Source organism: Cornus florida, unplaced genomic scaffold (assembly GCF_030987335.1).
Source record: "Cornus florida cultivar Cherokee Brave unplaced genomic scaffold, ASM3098733v1 CherokeeBrave_3.0.0_Hap2_Chr11, whole genome shotgun sequence".
NCBI classification, from domain to species: Eukaryota; Viridiplantae; Streptophyta; class Magnoliopsida; order Cornales; family Cornaceae; genus Cornus; species Cornus florida.
Window position 1 is genome coordinate 130,156,022 of NW_026775581.1, and position 17,647 is coordinate 130,173,668.

At 32.5% G+C, this 17,647-nt stretch overlaps 1 protein-coding gene across 2 annotated transcripts; it reads right to left on the reverse strand.

Moving 5' to 3' along the window:
- Window positions 1–732: 732 nt before the first annotated feature.
- Window positions 733–13,898, reverse strand: LOC132282390 (protein EMBRYO SAC DEVELOPMENT ARREST 30). 2 transcript variants are annotated; one of them, XM_059784056.1, is made up of 11 exons: window positions 13,585–13,898; window positions 11,928–12,176; window positions 11,722–11,806; window positions 9,032–9,102; window positions 8,853–8,941; window positions 8,486–8,729; window positions 7,569–7,681; window positions 5,488–5,578; window positions 3,725–3,853; window positions 1,937–2,490; window positions 733–1,591 (listed from the first exon to the last, which is right to left on the reverse strand). In XM_059784056.1, the coding sequence occupies exons 2-11, from the start codon at window positions 12,084–12,086 to the stop codon at window positions 1,192–1,194; spliced, it is 1,935 nt and encodes a 644-aa protein (XP_059640039.1). In that variant the 5' UTR covers window positions 12,087–12,176; window positions 13,585–13,898; the 3' UTR covers window positions 733–1,191. The 2 variants fall into 2 exon arrangements, with proteins under 2 accessions (XP_059640039.1, XP_059640040.1); XM_059784057.1 differs by lacking the exon at window positions 13,585–13,898 and adding an exon at window positions 13,333–13,353.
- Between the last annotated feature and the right edge of the window lie 3,749 nt (window positions 13,899–17,647).

The window sequence follows — 17,647 nt, forward strand, 5'->3', positions numbered from 1 at the left end:
TTTTTTTTTTAATTTTGGAAATTTATATATATATATATTTGATTATATTATTATTAAAACAAATTATATATATATATATATTATATATTTTATTTAGGGCAAATCATTTTAGCTTCCCCAATCGCCTCTCTGAACTTGCCTCCGCCCCCTCTGTCTCTTTTTCTCTGCAACAACTGCAAACTACAAAATCTACAAGAATCAGAACTTCAAAGACCATATACTTCAATTTCATCTATCTGTCTGCAACAATCAAAAGTTCAAAACCCATATCGGCATATCATTTCAGATTGTTCAAAAAATCAAAACCAAATCTTTCAGTTTCATCGCCGGCTGTTCCAGATCGGGTTCGCCGTTCGCAAAGCTTCAACCGCTGTCTCTCAACTCTCAAGCTGGCCCCCCTCTCTGCAACTGCTAACTTTTTTTTGGGTAAATCTGCAACTGCCAACTTGAATGTACGGGGACGGTAGAGAGAGAAAGAAGAGAGATAGAGAGAGAACGGAGAAAAAAAAAAAAAGAATATTTTTTTATTTTTGGGTTCGGGTTGAGCTCGAGCCCAACCCGAATATGTCTGGGTTTTGACAAAACCCAACCCGATTTGTAAACTCAAAGTCCAAATTTCAAATTTTCGGGTTGGACTGGGTTAACCCGCCCAAGTTGCAGCTCTAACCAGAACACAAAATGAAGGAGCTTGTATATGTCAAACCACACCTTTTCTTTAAGAGAGAGAAAATCTGATCAAGAAGAAAAACAGTACGTCTCTGTCGTACCGCACAGAATCTTTCGCTGTAACAAGGGATATGTTCTACAGCCATGTTTACCAAGCAGGCGTAAATATTAAAATCACAACCTTTTCTTTTAAGAGAGAAAAAAATCTAAAAAGATTATACATGTGGTGACAGTCTATACCATACATGTGAGAATAAACCAAAAAAATATCATTATTCCCTCTTCTCTTTTTTTCCTTTCATATTTAATTAACCTATTGTCGTGCGGATGAAGTTCCATATTCTGACCCCCTCAAAATTTTGAATGAACCAACAATTCCAACGGTTTTTTCTTTTTCACCAAGACTCGACAAAGCCAGCTCTCTGAAATGACATTTCATCCCGTAAGAGTTTGCTAGGAATTGACTGCAAACTCGAAAGAACTAAAATTGAAAGAATCAAGCAATATCTGTCTGTACATCTGTTCCTAATCATTGGGATCCACTCGGTCATCCTGCTCTGACGAAGTTAATTCAGTTGTGTTGCCTTCTTCATCTGATTCCTGCAGCTCTTCTACAAATTCCATCTCATCTTCTTCTGATTCTTTCTTGCTAACAGTGTTTGATTTTGTAAGACCATGCTCCATCCATTTGGGGCACTCATCCTCCGATTGGTGATCGCCACTCTCTGCAGTTTGGGCAATTCTACAAGAGCATTCGGGAAGTGGGTGTGAAAGAAATGACCTTGGTTTTGATAGCTGAAATTCTCTCATTAGGCCCTCCACACCCAGACTTTTATTCAGATGCTCTCGCACTGATAGTGTCCAACTACGATTTGGATGATAAAGATGATCACTGGTTCTATTAAAGAGCTTAGCAAGATATTTCCTAATCAGAATACCACATAGAACAAAATCAGTGACGAAAAACGAGAGTCCAAGCAAAATATGAAAACTTTAAGGAAATGAACATCATATGTTCTTTGAGCATTTTCATATGGAATTCAAAATGGCTTAAAATTTTTTACTGCAGTAGGTGAAATAGCATGTAATAGAAAATACTAGAGATAGAGAATTCATGTGGCCGACTATTAATCAAACTATTATCTAATGGGTAAGAATAAAAAGTACAATTATGTAACTAAGATGAAACATTTTGAAACCACAGAATCAGGTCCCTACTGATAAGCAAAGAAACCTACAATTAAATAAATATTTTGGAGGATTTTTTCACCTGTCCGGTCGATATGTTCTGGCAGAAGCCACTTTGTAAAGCCGATGTCCCATGACCAAGCTTGAAAAATCTGGCCATCCACTACCATCATTGTTGAAACCAGGAAAGAATGCATCAGATTCCACCGAAACAATATAGTCAAGAGCAGCCCATAACAACCGGTGTGCTTGCCTCCTTAAATCAATCGGTGAAGGGTCTGGCTCTAAATCCTTTTCAGCAACCCAACCGTACCAACCTTCCTTTTCATGTCGATAGATGGGCCGGTCAGGAGGAGGAGGAAGAGGTCGAGGACGAGGACCAGCTTTGTCCCATTCTTCTTTTAGTTGGTTCACACTTTTGGCTGGAGGAGGCTGGAAAGGATCTAGAGGAAGTGGCATTTCTGGGCCAACTAAATTGCTTAGCTCTTTCTTGCTGCACAAAGAAGTCCGGTCCACTAAGTTGGTGTACATAGCACGTAAAGGGATCAGAACTCTTTGACCCCCAAAAGTTTCAGAACCAGCCAAGTATATTCTTGTTGTGGGAGGATAACCCAAGGCTCGAAGGAGAAGTCCAACCTACAAAGTTCCCAGGCAAAAAAATATTAGCCTTGTACCTTTAAACTGAAAACACAAACACAAATTGCCAGCTTTTAGCCTAATTATCGTAAGCAAATAATTTCTCTTAACGATTGAGCTAATGGCTTCAATTAATTAACCCATAATTATTTTCACTTTTCCTCATAATCTATTATTCATTTGGTCCATATATCCTTATTCTTGTACGTACAGAAGTCCAAACGGTGAATATGGCTAGAAGACCATAAAGCAGACCAAGGCTAACTCAAAGTTGCATAGTCCTCGTCATTTATTCTGCACTGAGTACTGGGGGGTTGGTGGGTGGCATTCTAAGGTTTAAGTAAGCATGAGCAAAAGGGAACAAAGGTTTTTGTTAATTCCAGAAACTAGGCACGAAGTGCAAGCAGTCTGAATCTCATACAAGAAGAATGCCTATTTGCAGTAACAGTACAACTGGCTCACATCTCAAATAAAAAGGAGCTGTCCAAAAATTAACAACAAACCTTAGAATGATACACACAATAGTAGCATTAACTTCCTGTGGAGTTGAGGATCTTAGACTGTGCCTTGAGACATTTCCTCAAGCATACAGTCTCAAAGCCAGGCTCCCTACAATACATCTTCTGGCAACTGTACTCAAAATTACGTTCCGTGGAGCTGTGAGAGGGGTTCAATTATTTCGGGGTGAATGTGTAAAAAACAAAGTACAGGAATCTTAAATGCATTCAGATTAGAACCCCAGGGCATAATAAATCACAATAACAAATTCCAAATTTTAACTTCAGTAGCTTGTGGTTACTGTTCTGCCTAAGATGCACGTCAATAATAAGTGCCTAATTTATATGCTTTATCCTCTGCACCTAAATGGCAAGGATACCATCTTGAAGATTTTCATTTCATACCAAGATCCAACATGTAAGAGAACTACTATTGGCTCCACCCTTATGATCCACACCAATTATGAAGTCTTAATTATTATGCCTGTTTGATGACAAATGGTCATACATGAAGTACATGATATTTCAAGTAAACAGAAATCCTTGATACAAGGGATTATTTGAGATTATTTAATATCCAGAGCAACCAATAGAAGCAACCTTCAGATTATCCAATGTCCATGATATCATTAAGAAAAAATGCAACTAACAAAAGGTTGCTCTATGCAGTGTGGAAAATACAATGTAGTACTGAAATAGATAATTTTCAAAACACTAAACTATATTACTAGATATACCTCTTCAGGCATGAGGGGGCATGACCCATTTCCTTTTTGAACATATGAATCAACACTTTGTTCTTCATTAATAATACCTTGTTTGATCATCTGTGCCCTTCGGTACTGTATAAGTTCCGTGTGGACGTCCTAGGCAAGTATGAATTAACATAATCAGATGTGCAAATAATCAGAATACAATATGTCGACGAAATGTAAGTATCAAAATCCAGTGGCATATGGACTCCAGATCTGGCAAACAAAATGCAGAACATATCAGAAATGATGAATTCTAAGAGGTTTTTTTATTTTATTTTCAGAGAAACCACTTTGTGTAATATAATGCCAAGGAATAAGTCTGCCTCCAGTACTCCATCCAGTACTCCACTCTCCTAGCACCCCGCATATGTATTGCTATAAAGTGTTAATGGCCTTCATTCTCTCAGTGTGCAAGCTTCACATAACACACTGTATTGGTTCATATATCATTGCCAAATGGGAATGAGTGCAAATGATCATTTTTCACGCTTCTTTGAATTACATATACAAGTCCATTTGAGATACTATAGATGTGATACTATCCTATTATATAATTAGAATAAACTCAAACAATGAAATGACACATATTTCGATAAGTCGCTAGAAAGAGTGTACTGAGAACTTTCCAAAATACAAGTGCAATTCAGAACCAATAGCGTACATAACAAAAATGGAATAATAAGGAAAATCGACCAACTTCAACAAAAAATAATAATAATAATGAAGAAGAAGAAAAAGGGAGAAACAGCAAGTGGTGAACAAATGCTACAGTAACAAAATTTGAAATTAACGTGTTCTTTTTGTTTGAATAAGCAAATGAAAATCTAAAAGCATCGTCGCCGTTCACAGGCCACAAAATATTGCATCACTGTTAAAGCATGTATTGCCAAAAACAAGGACAAAGGAAGAAACTCAAGAAAAAATTGACAAAAAAAAATATAATAAAAACAAAAAAGAAAAAATCAAAAAGAAAGAAGGTAATGGAAAATTTATTAAACAGTATTTCAAATATATATATATATATATATATATAAATAATTGCAGGAGACTCTAATCAATTCATGCAACAGCTGTGTTTTCCCAAAAAACATATTATTGCAGGAGACTCTAATCAATTCCCACAACAGCTGTAACAATTAACTTAAAATCAAACAAACAGAAAAAGTTTTAAATCGATGCAGAGTTTATTTCCACCAAACAAATTGGATGTAGAAATTTCACATAAGCATACACTCAATGCAATGATTGAAGATTTACCTCTTAACTGCTTTCCTATTAAAATTGTCAATCTTGCTAATAGATGATGTTTTAAATTCTTTGAGAGGGGAAAGAGAGAAATAAGGTGGAAATTGCCTTTTGTTTCCAAATCATGTGAGCAGTAATCATATCAGCCGTCATTGAATTTATGCAATCCAAAACACTGCAATATTATATTGACTCGCCTACCATTTTATTTTACAACATATAAGGGGTTACCTATCACAGTAGCAACTAATACATATATGAAAAATAATTGCTGAAAGGACACTACAATGAGGTGCTCTTAAAACGGTTTTTGAGAAGTCATACCATATCAAAAAGTGTGGACAAAATGATCACAAAGTAATTTCATTAACCAAAATATTTATCATATTGCAAAAATACAAAACTTCATTCCAATAGCCTTACTAAGGTTTTCCAAAATTTTGCTAATCCACAGGATAGAGAGACAAAAATAACCAAGACAATAAGCTTTTGTAAGTTACCTGAAAAAGCTCAGCACAACCATGATATGCTAAGGTATCTCTCATAAGACCAGGATGAAAAGCAAGATAAGGTTTGCCTGCAGCTCGTAACCTGTGAAGAAAATTATAATTCTATGATTTCATTCGAGCAGTTCAATAAAAGTGTAATGCACTAATTTTCATTTCCCAACTATCTTACTGTCACGCCATGACAAATGTATGATGACAATGCTGCAATCGCTGATCAAGAACGGAACCCAAACAACTCAAGTAATTAATGCAATCGCCTAGAAACTGAGACAGTAAATTTTGTTGCAATAGTTTCATTATCTCCAAATTATTATAAGCTGGTATCATTTTAATAACGGGAATAGATTTAACTATAGTAGATTGTGTCTCGCAGATTAGTAGATTCATACTAATAAACAATCGTTAAAAAAATGTTAATTGCATTAAAACTTGAGGCGACAATTATTTTAGTTCATCGTGGATAGGGTCACTAATGGTGACATGTTTAGAAGACGATCTTATCAAAAACATCAGGAAACATTGGAAAATCAACAACTGTTTGTTTTGTTTCAACCTTGCAACAAACGTATCAGTCAACCTAGTCTGCGAATATATTCTAATTGTCACCAAATTCCTAGCATCTTATGTGGGATGAGGGTTTCTATTCATTCTACTTCTCGAGGTATAGTAAGAAATTGAGAGGCTTGACAGTAAGGAATTTGCAGAGACATTTTATGTTGTATATGCTAATCCTTGTATCCAAGTTAGATCAAAAAATTCCTGCCTTTATGTGTGTATAATGTGTGTGAGTGAGTGAGAGAGACAGAGAGAGCAGTTTGTCTAGTATCATTTCTCCTTCATTAGTTGATACTTCAAGGAGGTTTTACCTGGAATGAAGCATGAAAAGAACTCGACACTCTTGAAGGTTTAATTATAGAATATCTTCCCAGTAAGGCTTTGATTGCATCTGAATCTTCATCTTTTTCACATTTCTAATAAGTGAAACCACACTAAGAAGGGCATCACAGTGGTGCTTGCATTATGTTCCATGTCCCAAATATTCTAATTAAAAGAAGAGCCAGTAGCAACACACACATAACTTCTTGTGAATTACTTTTCTTAAGTAGTGCCATAAGGCTCCGTTTGGTTAGATGGAACTAGCAGGAAAGAAAAAGCAACGGAATTTTTTTAACATCTTAAGAGTCTGGATAGCAGGAAAAGGAAATTTCGTGGGAAAGTAACTTTCCCCAAAAAAATCAGGAAATTTTTTCTTCTTCAGAAAGTTATATGAAATTTCAATTATACCCCCTTTTTACTCACTAAAATAAAATGTGTACATGCATAACTTTTGATAAGAATGGTATCTCACTCTAGATGTCCAACAACATTTTTATTTAGATTCTTATATTGCTTTTATTTTTTTTAAAAGATCAAAAATATTTATTCAATATAAAATTCTTTAGACCTATTGTCCTATTTAATAAAAGGTAAACTATATTTATAGTAACTTTCATACTACCTAAACCATGAAATGGTACTTTCCCACAACTTTCTTGAAAATTCATGCTAAGTAAATGAATCCTAGAAAAATTATTTTCCTTTCCTTCCCTACACTTTCTTTCACTTTCACTTTCCATTGTGGATTTCCATCTAACCAAACAAAGTCAACAGACCCTAAAGGACCATTGCTTGATGCAATGAAAAACTAATGTTGCCAAGCATGAGAATGCGAGTTCGAAGTATGAGAGACACTTGTCCAAATAATGTCAAAGTTCAGATCAGACCTGACCATGTGTAACCTCCCAGCATCGGGGATAATGGCACCTCTAATTAAAGAAACATTATAGATAAGTTAATCTTAACTGGGTTCACTTATTGATTCATTAACGTCTTTCAATCATTCAACCCAGCTTCAACCTCAATATAAATCCGAAAAAGCAACAGCCAAAAAAGTTGGAGACCTAAGTATTTGGGCAAAAACAGCAATAAAATTAAATACCTTTTAAAATTTCCAGTATATATTGTAGGAAGGCAAGGATTGTCAATATTTTGAACATGGCTACCAATAAATTCAAACTGCAAGATTTTCTTACCTTTCTACCATTAGGTGCCCAAGGGCTAGAATTTCTGGACGAAAATGAAGTGCATGAAATGCTACCCGACATCTAAGCCTCTGATACTCTGCCAAACTAGGAGGGAGGATAGGCTAGGAAGAAAACAAAGACAAGTTAGGCAGATCCTCATCTTCGTTGAGTAAATATCATGGACACACAAATAAACAACATTATAATAATACCCAATAAGAACTAAAAGCAACCATGAAAACAAAAGAAATCCGAAAAAGTAAGAGTCTGGGGTCGAGGAATGAGGATGCATCAGCGTCAATAAAGAGATAATTTCTATATGAAGTAATAGATCAACAAACAATATCTGTCGGTAGGAAAATTTAATATTCTATAGCTGCAACATAAAATTTATAACTTATAAATCTATTGAAAAAAAAAAAAAAATTTACAACATACAAATCATCTAATCAATAATCACCATGTCTACTAAAAATAAAAAATAAAAAAGTATATGTTACATATACACATAACTATCAAGACTCTCCTCCAGTGCCGCTCCTTTATAAAATTGGTGTCATACTTTATTTTTTTATTTTAAATATGGTGAATTATTGACTTTAAAACTAAATTATAATATGATGAGCATTTAATAGTTTTAGACTTCAACTTTTTCTACTTATTAAACAGTTCAATATTTAGGACCAAAATTCCAACACCATCAAATGATCAGATTTGTATATTTAGTCTTAAATTTCAGCAATTAAAATATAGATATTAAAATATTTAGAGCTTATTTTCCAGTTAAGAACAACTTAGAGGCTCTCCACAATGACCTCCACATAAAGAATAATTATTTATGGACAATATATTTTTAGAACAAAAAACTTACTAGAAAGTGATCTTAAAAAGATAACTTACAAACACAGAGAGGAAAAAAATGGTACCTGTAGGCAGCCTCCATCAGTAAGCACTAATCCAATAACCTTTGTTTTCTTTAACTTTGGTAATATTTCTTTGATATAAAAACTTGGAGAAGCTGAACTTTTGGGCTTAAAAGTTGGATATTGTTTTTGTTTTCTAGCCTCCATTAACTCTCGGGGCAGGCTCTTTACAATGATTACATCATTTGTAAGAGCTGCTATGAACTGCTCCTCATTGTAGAGATATGAAAAACTTCCAAACTTGAAACTGCAAAGTGTTTTGATAAGAGGGAAAAAAAATTAGCAGCTTACAAGACCAAAAAAAGTAAAACAATTATGGGTCATCCTTTTTTTTTTTCTTTTATCTTTTTGCTTACAAAGCGAGAAATACCTGACACCTTTTGAGTGAGTACTTTCTTGTATCTCTGGTATGACAAGGGTAGCATTCAGTAGCCTGGAGATGGTAACAAGATCACAAATCTAAAAAATTGGCAAACCCGTTACAAACTTTCAGTAGTATAGATAAAAATATAAATATCAAAGAAGATTTCAGAAAGGAAACCAACATACCGAAGTTTTTATCTTTTCAAATCCACCAAAAATTTTGGCATATATGAAACCATTATTCTGCTCAGTTGGAACTGTAAATTGCAAAGCAAGTACTTATAAGGTTTAAGAAAATACAAAGGAAAGCTCAAGTTACCAATGGAAAAAACTGAAATTTTAAAGTTTTAAACTGCTGAAAAGTTTAAAATAAGTGTCTTTGAATGAAAATCTGATAGTTTTCAAGTAAGAAAAGAGAAGGCCAAGATGTCATGTTCGAAGTTCACCATGACACTTTTTACAGTGAGGTTTTTAGAAGTACCTTACTTTATCCAAGCATGAGAATTACCTTCTCTTTATCCATAGACATGTAAAGTTAACAATTGTTTTGAATGATATCTAGTAAAGAGAATATTCTCAAAGCACCGAACACTAGAATATGTCCAAGGGTAACAATATCAGCATTTGATACTGGAACGATATAGGTCTCCAAACAATATCAGTGGATCAAATACAGTATACTACGGGACAGTAGATAGAACAGATAATATGGTAGTATAAATTATGGAACACGCAACATTTAAAAAATTGAAATCTATAATCAGAGAATAAAGCATGTTTATCTCATTTCACCCAAATAGGACTGAGAATGAAGCTCAAAATAGTAAAGTTTTCACTTGAAATTTCAATTTCCAGGTGAGAAATTGTGGGTGAACTTTGAACAAGGGGTAGTTTTTAAATCATTTTTTCTTCACTCTTTGCTTGGACCATTGAAGTTATAAAGATGTATTGAAGTACTAAGAAGCTAGAATAGTGTTGTCAAAGAACGATTTAAGGCGGCCTAAAACTTGCAGCTTGCTACTTTAGGATTTAAAATGTGGAAGTAGGGGTTTTAGACTTTATAGAAAGGAAAGTGTTAAAATGGGTTGGATTTCAATTTGATAAATTGCTGGGATTTCTAGATAACAATTAGTTACAAGTTTGTGTTAAATTGAGGGGCCAGACAGTAGAAGATAATTTGTTTCGTAGAAAACGGAACTGGGTTACAAAAGGTAAAGAAAAAAAAAGGCCAAATGTGATTAAAGCTATATAATTTTGCGCTGCATGAATTAAGAAGAAGAAAAATAGTGTTCTACATAGCGCTAGAGGTGAATTTCAGGATAGGTTGAAAAAAACATTGTTGAAGTGACAAAACAGAAGTTTTCTGCTGATAAGCTAATGGCCTGGCATTCATGATGTCAATATTGGAATCGGTACCACATACCTTGTCACAACAAGAAAATAACTTCTGACAAAAATTTATAATCCATTGACTTTAAGGAACTTGAAAACAGATAAAGAGAAACCAAAGGAGGATAATGAATTCACCGAATAGAACGTCTCTTTCTTTATGGTTGAAGAAGTTTAAAATAATGCTTGCACATTTAATTAAACGCAGAAAATCTATCTTTAGAATATCTGTTTGCATTTTAAATCAAGGAATTTTTTTTCCTATTTTCTTCATTAAATCCATGTCAAAACAATTTGTTGTGCTGCTTGAACAAAACCTAATACATCAAGTAGACGAGAATTAATTCAGGTTTCAGTCTTATGTTCAAAGGAACCCTTGCCTAAAATAATACTACTCTTTTAACTTTTGACTGAAAGGTTGAGATCTAAACCCACTTCTGATTTTCATAAAGAATAAACATAATCAAAGAACAGACATGGCATCCAAAAAGAAGTGATGGGTGAAGAGTGTAATTCTTATCCTGTAGCAGAAAAAATAGTAATTCTCAAACTCTTACGAGTTCTCATAGCTGTGATAGTTGTGCGTTGACTGATGGGAAAATAACAGGACATTTACAAGTCAAGGATTTGGATACGAGGATATCTCTCTTACCCAAACAGAAAATACTAAGAAATTAAAAAAAAAAAAAAAAATACTTGCATGAAATGTATAAGGATTGCATTGTACTAAACTTAACTCACCAAAATTGTGGCTGGGTATATGAATCCTATTTTTCCATTGGTTTAAGGTCAAAGCCTAAAAGTATGACATTGTAACTAAATAAATTAATTATTAACCAGTAAAAATTGAATTGTTTTCAAATATAATTTAACTTGCATATAAAAAATGAAAAAAATAAACGTTTTGTATGTAATTGTGGATTTGCGGATTAACATCATTAAATTTCCAAATGTGGCCAAATAATTGGAACTTAATAACTGGAAGAACCTAATTAAATGGACAATTGGACAGATCAAAGTCTAGTCAACTTAAGAATGTATGACTCTCCCCAACACAAAGCATACATACACCACTAAATTAAGACATTTTAACGCGCACCCACCCACAATATTGCCCCTAGCAGGGCTCGAACACTCAACAGGAGGATCATACCATCTAGGCACTACCCATTGTTAAATTAAGCATTGGACAATACTTTTTTGAGTACCAGAGAGATAAACTTCATCGTATCAATTCTAATTATGGTAAACACTATAAAATCAAATTTGATAAGCGTCATTTATAAATCCATTTCTAGAATTGTTGAACAATAACTAGAAATATATTTTCTTGGTATGGTATTTATTAATTATTACTTATCCTCCCCCCCTCCTCTTTTCCCGACACACATTGGTAAAATCACACGAGCAATTAAAGGAATGCCTCAAAGCAATAGTGATCCAAATAACTTCATGCATGCAAACAACAGTATGAGCTCAGAAATTACCACTATATGTGCTTCTAGGATTCGCATATGGCTGCAAGGACTCTAAAGGCCTCACATTTTTCCACAACTTTCTATCTCCAGTGGCCTATACCAATTCAAAGAAGACAAAAGTAATCTAAGCAAATGTAAATTATATTCAATCTAGAATAAAAAGTAGTATAGGAACAAAAGAAATAGAAATATAGACAAATAATGCCACGCATTACCTTGCTACCAATGTTTATATTTATATCCTCATTAAAACTATTGATTGGTACTAGATCAGCATTTGAATACTTGGCGAGAAGTAAGTGAACCACCAAAGAAACAAAAGACAAAACCAGTCCTCCAAGTGCAGCCCATTTTATTTTGGATTTGAACAACATCTTAGCTTACACCAAGACATTCCATGAAAACTGCACACATAGCTACCCCTGCATTAAGAAATGGATTCACTGCCAAGTGACAGCATAAACCTGAAAATGCAACAGCAATATGATGAAATGGGATAAACAACTGACTCCAAGAAAAATCATCTTCCTCCAAAGCAAATCTCATGAGTTCATTAAAGCAATATATGCATCACTTAATAACATTCCAGTTGTTGATCGCCTAGTAACAGTCAAAAGCAAAAATTCTTGCAAAATTAAATTTAGATGTGCAATATTTGGAAGAAAAAAAAAGAAAGAGAGAGGACCAAAGAACACAACACTTATTATTCAATTTGAGCATTGAATTAACAGCAAATAATATACATGACCATGGTGATTATAACCGGGAACAAAAAATAAAAATAATAATAATAATAAGAAGAAGAAGAAGAAGAAGAAGAAGAAGAAGAAGAAGAGACATCCAAAATATTTGAGAACAAAATATTAGCTACTCTATTTAAGCATAATAATTAAGATCATGTAGAATCATACATTTAAGCACGCATTTTACATAAATTTGAACTTCTCACTGCATGCGCTCTGAGAGATATCTGACCACATACATAGTTACTGAAGAAACAGCACATTTCCCTCCCCTAGAAAAACAAAGACTGCCACTAACACATAATCATTTCACTGAGTACTATTTACACAAAAATACATTTTCCCATTGGCAATAAATTTTTAGTTCTACACGAAATTTAGACGCACAACTCAAACTCATATCACGTTGAAGACCCAATATCCACTAGGAAATTGAGTGTCTGCATGCTTTAGCGTGAGAAAAAATCAGAGCTGTTTGGAGCAAGACCATCACTCGAGGAATTTTCCAATAAAGATCCTAGTCTCATACACATCCTCATTCTTTGTGCAATGCCCACCTAAATCTATGAGATCCAATATAAAGAAACGACTCTCGTTCCATTCCATCAGATCCGACATTAGGCATCCAAACATCATAGAAGCGTCTACTGGTTAGTGCTTCTCTCCAAGATCTCAACAAAGATAATAACTCTAAACTCATTGAATAAAATATTCAAAAATAGGCATCTAACATCTACATAGGAAAACATAGATTGCCTCATGATATATAACACAAATAACAAAAAGAATTTATAAGTCGGATCAATACCAATTTACTATAACAATTGAAGCCAAATAGAGTAATATACAGTCATGAACTTAGGGTTCTTGGTTATACCGTCAATTTCTCAGAAATAGAGATGCCAGTGGGAGAGAGAGTGTAGAAAGAGAAGTGAACGCGTCTTGGAGAGAGTTTGAAGTCTTTTTCAAGCAAGCAATATAACGTGTTTGACAATATATTATATAATTATATATAAATACATTACATATACCAAAGAAATGAAATATAATTATATATCTATCTATATATATATAAGATGTACGTGTATATCGATAGAGAGAGAAAGGCGGATTGGGAATCAGATCTTACCTATTACAGGTGCGGAGCCAGCAGCTCAAAGAGAGCTGTAATCAGATCTCCAGGCAATTTGTTGTGTGGAGTTTGGGGATGGTAGTGAAAGGGCAATAGTGAGTGAGATCCTCTCTCTCTCTTTTCTCTCTCCTCCGTGTAGGTTGCTTCGGACTGCCAGCAGGCCGAGGCGGGGTTGTAGAACTTGCGTCTAGAAGCTAAGCACATGAATTTTAAATGACTGATGATCAAATGGACTCGACTTCATGTGGGATTGCGATGATTTGGAGGGAAATCAAGTGGGGGATGGAAAACCCCTCCAGTCGTTCTCAGAAGGAAATCACCATTTTGTTTGGTTGTGGGTTTTAGGGATAGGAAACGAGTGTTTATCCATTAAAATGGGAAAATGAAATAAATTAAAAGTGATATTCTTTTAAATTTTTTAGGGGAGTTAAAAAAAAAAAAAAATGAAGGAAAAACAAGGATCAATCACAACAATATCAGAAAGAAAGAAAGAAAGAAAAAAAAATATTACTTCTAAAAATATAAGATTATCATGAAATCAATGAATCGATGGTTTTATTTTTTTAAAAGTAAAAATTCTAAGCATTTTCCGAAAAAATAAATAAATAAATAGACCAAACAAATATTTTTTAACTGAATTTATTGTTAATTCCCTTTATGGCATTGATCAATTTTGTCAACTCACTTTAAGGATCGAAAAAAAAAATAAATAAATAAATAAATAAATAAAAAACCTCACTTTAAAGAGTATATAATTTATGCAGAATTTAGTAGATGCCATGAAACAAACAAATAAACATAATGTCAAGATTAAGCATGTGAGAGAAGAGGCAATTGGGAGTGCATGGTGAATATAGCTTGAAGGTTAAAAGTGCTTGCGAATTTTTGTTACGAATAAATGAATCCTTCATTTGTAAGCTTTTAAGCGGAGACCATTTCTATAATTTTTTAGGTTGAAACAATATATATATTCTTCCAAGTCCTGAGCATATATAGGTTAGTCAATAAACAATTTCTGCCTTTGTGTTCTAAGCATATTCAAATTTCAAATTAATGACTCTGCATGTTATAGTTGTAATTTTCTTTATATATCAATCTATTTGAATTTGTTTATGCTGATTTGGTTATTTACTAGATATATTATCTTTTGCATTTAAATTGTTTCTCTCTTTAAAATATTCTTTAGGATGGTCATTAGAGATTTTTATTCCTTTATTTAAATATGAAAACTGGTTATATATGTATATATATAGATATAAGGATATATTTTGGCATTCCCCAATATTTCAAAATGCTGATGCTTTTGTTGCACATAAATGAAAAGAGTGCAAGTAGAAATGAAATGGAATGGTCATTATGAAATGTGTAATAATAGAATAATAATAATCATTCTAGTGTTTGATTGAACTAATTTTAAATTTACAATAAAATAAATTTCAAATTGAATTATTCAAAATACCCCTCTTAGTAAAAAAATAAATAAAATTAACAAAATGACATTATTCTGTATAATTTTTTAAAAATAAATGGTGGCAGTGGTGGTAGCGGTGGTGATGATGAAAAGCAGTAATAAGGTGGTGGTATTAGAAAGCGACGACAGTAGTGTGGTGGTGATGGTGGTGGAAGGAGATATTGGTATAGGTGGCAATTGTGGAAGCCAATGGAAGTGATTATGGTGGCGGTGGAAGGTAGTGGTAGTGGCGATGGCGATGATGGTAGAGGGTAATTTTTGGACTTAGAACACGGGGTGTTTCGGAAAGTTAAATTTTTTAAAAAAAAATTACTTGGGAATGAAATATGAAATGTTATTTTCATTAGTTTAATTATGGAATTGATTTTAATTTCAATGGAATGATACATTTTAAATTGCATACCAAATAAAAGAATAGTTAGAACGTCTTGCATTTAATTGGGCGTATTGAATTAAGAATTGTATAAAATTTGCTTTTAGATTGATCATTTATGTCCAAAAGGGCAAGAATAAAATTTGCTTTTAGATTGATCATTTATGTCCAAAAGGGCAAACACGATATAATTTTATTTTATTTTTCAAATTTATATCACATCTAAAATAATAATAAAAAAGGAATCCATTTTCCCTTCAAATCCAATTTGTCTCAAAGAATTTCATTTCAATTCTAAATTATGTTTGGCGGTATTGAATTGGCGCATTTAATTTAGAATCGAAGAACGATTAGTTCAAATCCAAAGCACTGATCCAAAACATAACATAATTATTATTTTTAAATCCAAAACCTTTTTTTAATTTGACTCAAAAAACCACTATTTAACTACTAGAGAGTAGAAAACAATTGAAATAACTATTAAATTGTTTTACCTAAATTTCTTAACAAGTAAATGGTTGCCGATCAGTTAAGGAAAAGGAGCCTTGGATTTATTAAACAGTTGAGATTTCAAATAAAACGGTTGAGATTTAAGTCAAGACATGATATGTGAATGTTATTTATAGGAAAAAATAAAATATAAAAAAAAAAACAAAAAACAACAAGCGTTGGATTTATTATTTGTAGCCATTAAAGAGGTGGTTTGGGGCTTGGTATTGATGGTGTGATCGTGCGGACCTTCGTGAACCGGCTGGCGTGTGACCTAAAAACAAGGCTTAAAAGGCCATAAACTCTCATTTCAAAAAAAAAAAAAAAAAGTTTGAGAAAATTACTTTCAGGTCATGAATTGAATCTCTTGATTTTCCACTTTTAAAATTTAATAAATCCACTTTTAAAATTTTTTATTTTCATCTTTAACGGGAATATCGCTTTCAAGTCTTGCTTTCATTTTTAAAAAAATCAATCAACTATAGCAAATTTATTAATCAAGACAAAAAAAAACTTATACACCTACTTTATAAACTAGTAAATACACAAAATTAATTGAAATCAGTAACATTGAACGAGTTTGATTTTTATTTTTTTTTTAATTTTTTTTTTTTAAAGATCTAAAAATAATATGTAACAGTTGTGTATGTATGAAATAAAATTTTCGATCAGCTATGATTTATCAATTTATATACACACCTAGGTATTATAAAAAAAAAATAGAGCACTTTGTATGGATTTCAAATTATCAATAAGTTATATATATGAAAATAATTTTAAACACTTTGTACTTTTAATAATAGTATATATATAGGTTAATGGAGCTCTTGATGTTGGCCACCCAATTTTCAATGACATTAACACATCTTATTTAATATTGTTGTTCATTTAAGTTCTAAATAACTAAATCTTTCATTTACATATTTTATGAAATCATAAATAATTTTTTTTTTTTTAATTATAGTTTCTCTCCAAATAATTGATATCTATTTTTTTTAAAACTTTTAACTAGCCAATTTTAAAATAATTATTTACAATTAAACTTTCTCATTTCTTAAATTTCAACTGCTAAATGATCAGTCTTTTCTTAAAAGTAAAAATATATATATATATATGTTAAAAAGACTAAGAGTTGTAATATAGTGGTATCTTCTTTTCTGCATTAAATCCCCATTCAAACATTTAGGTATTCAACGAAGCTACTACCATTTATTTCCAACCAATTTCAAAGATAACCAAAACGTTATTAATTAAAAATAGTAACACTTGTAAAATCCTCATCTCATGACACAAAGTCGTGAACAAGTTATATGTATTAAAGAGAGCTCACCACTATTATCACTTAAGAAGTATGAAAAGTTCTCTGAAGGTGTCGTGGTATCGAATACTCGGACACTTCTCAAATGATACGGCTCGAATACTTGTCATGAATAGTGAATACATTTTTCCTGATCGGATATGGCAATGATACGTTTTGGAATTTAGACACCCTCGGAATACGACAGGGCGATTTTGTAATTTTTTTTTTAAATAAAAATAAAATTGAATGCAATTTATTAATCAAAATATATATAAATTTTAGCAAATAAAAATAACACACACCTTGCTCTAAACTTCAAATTATTGATTTCTTTATGATTATATGGATAAAATGGCAAAAAAATAAATTATTTATATACATAATAATTATATTATATTTTAAAATTTTAATATATTCATGTTGTACC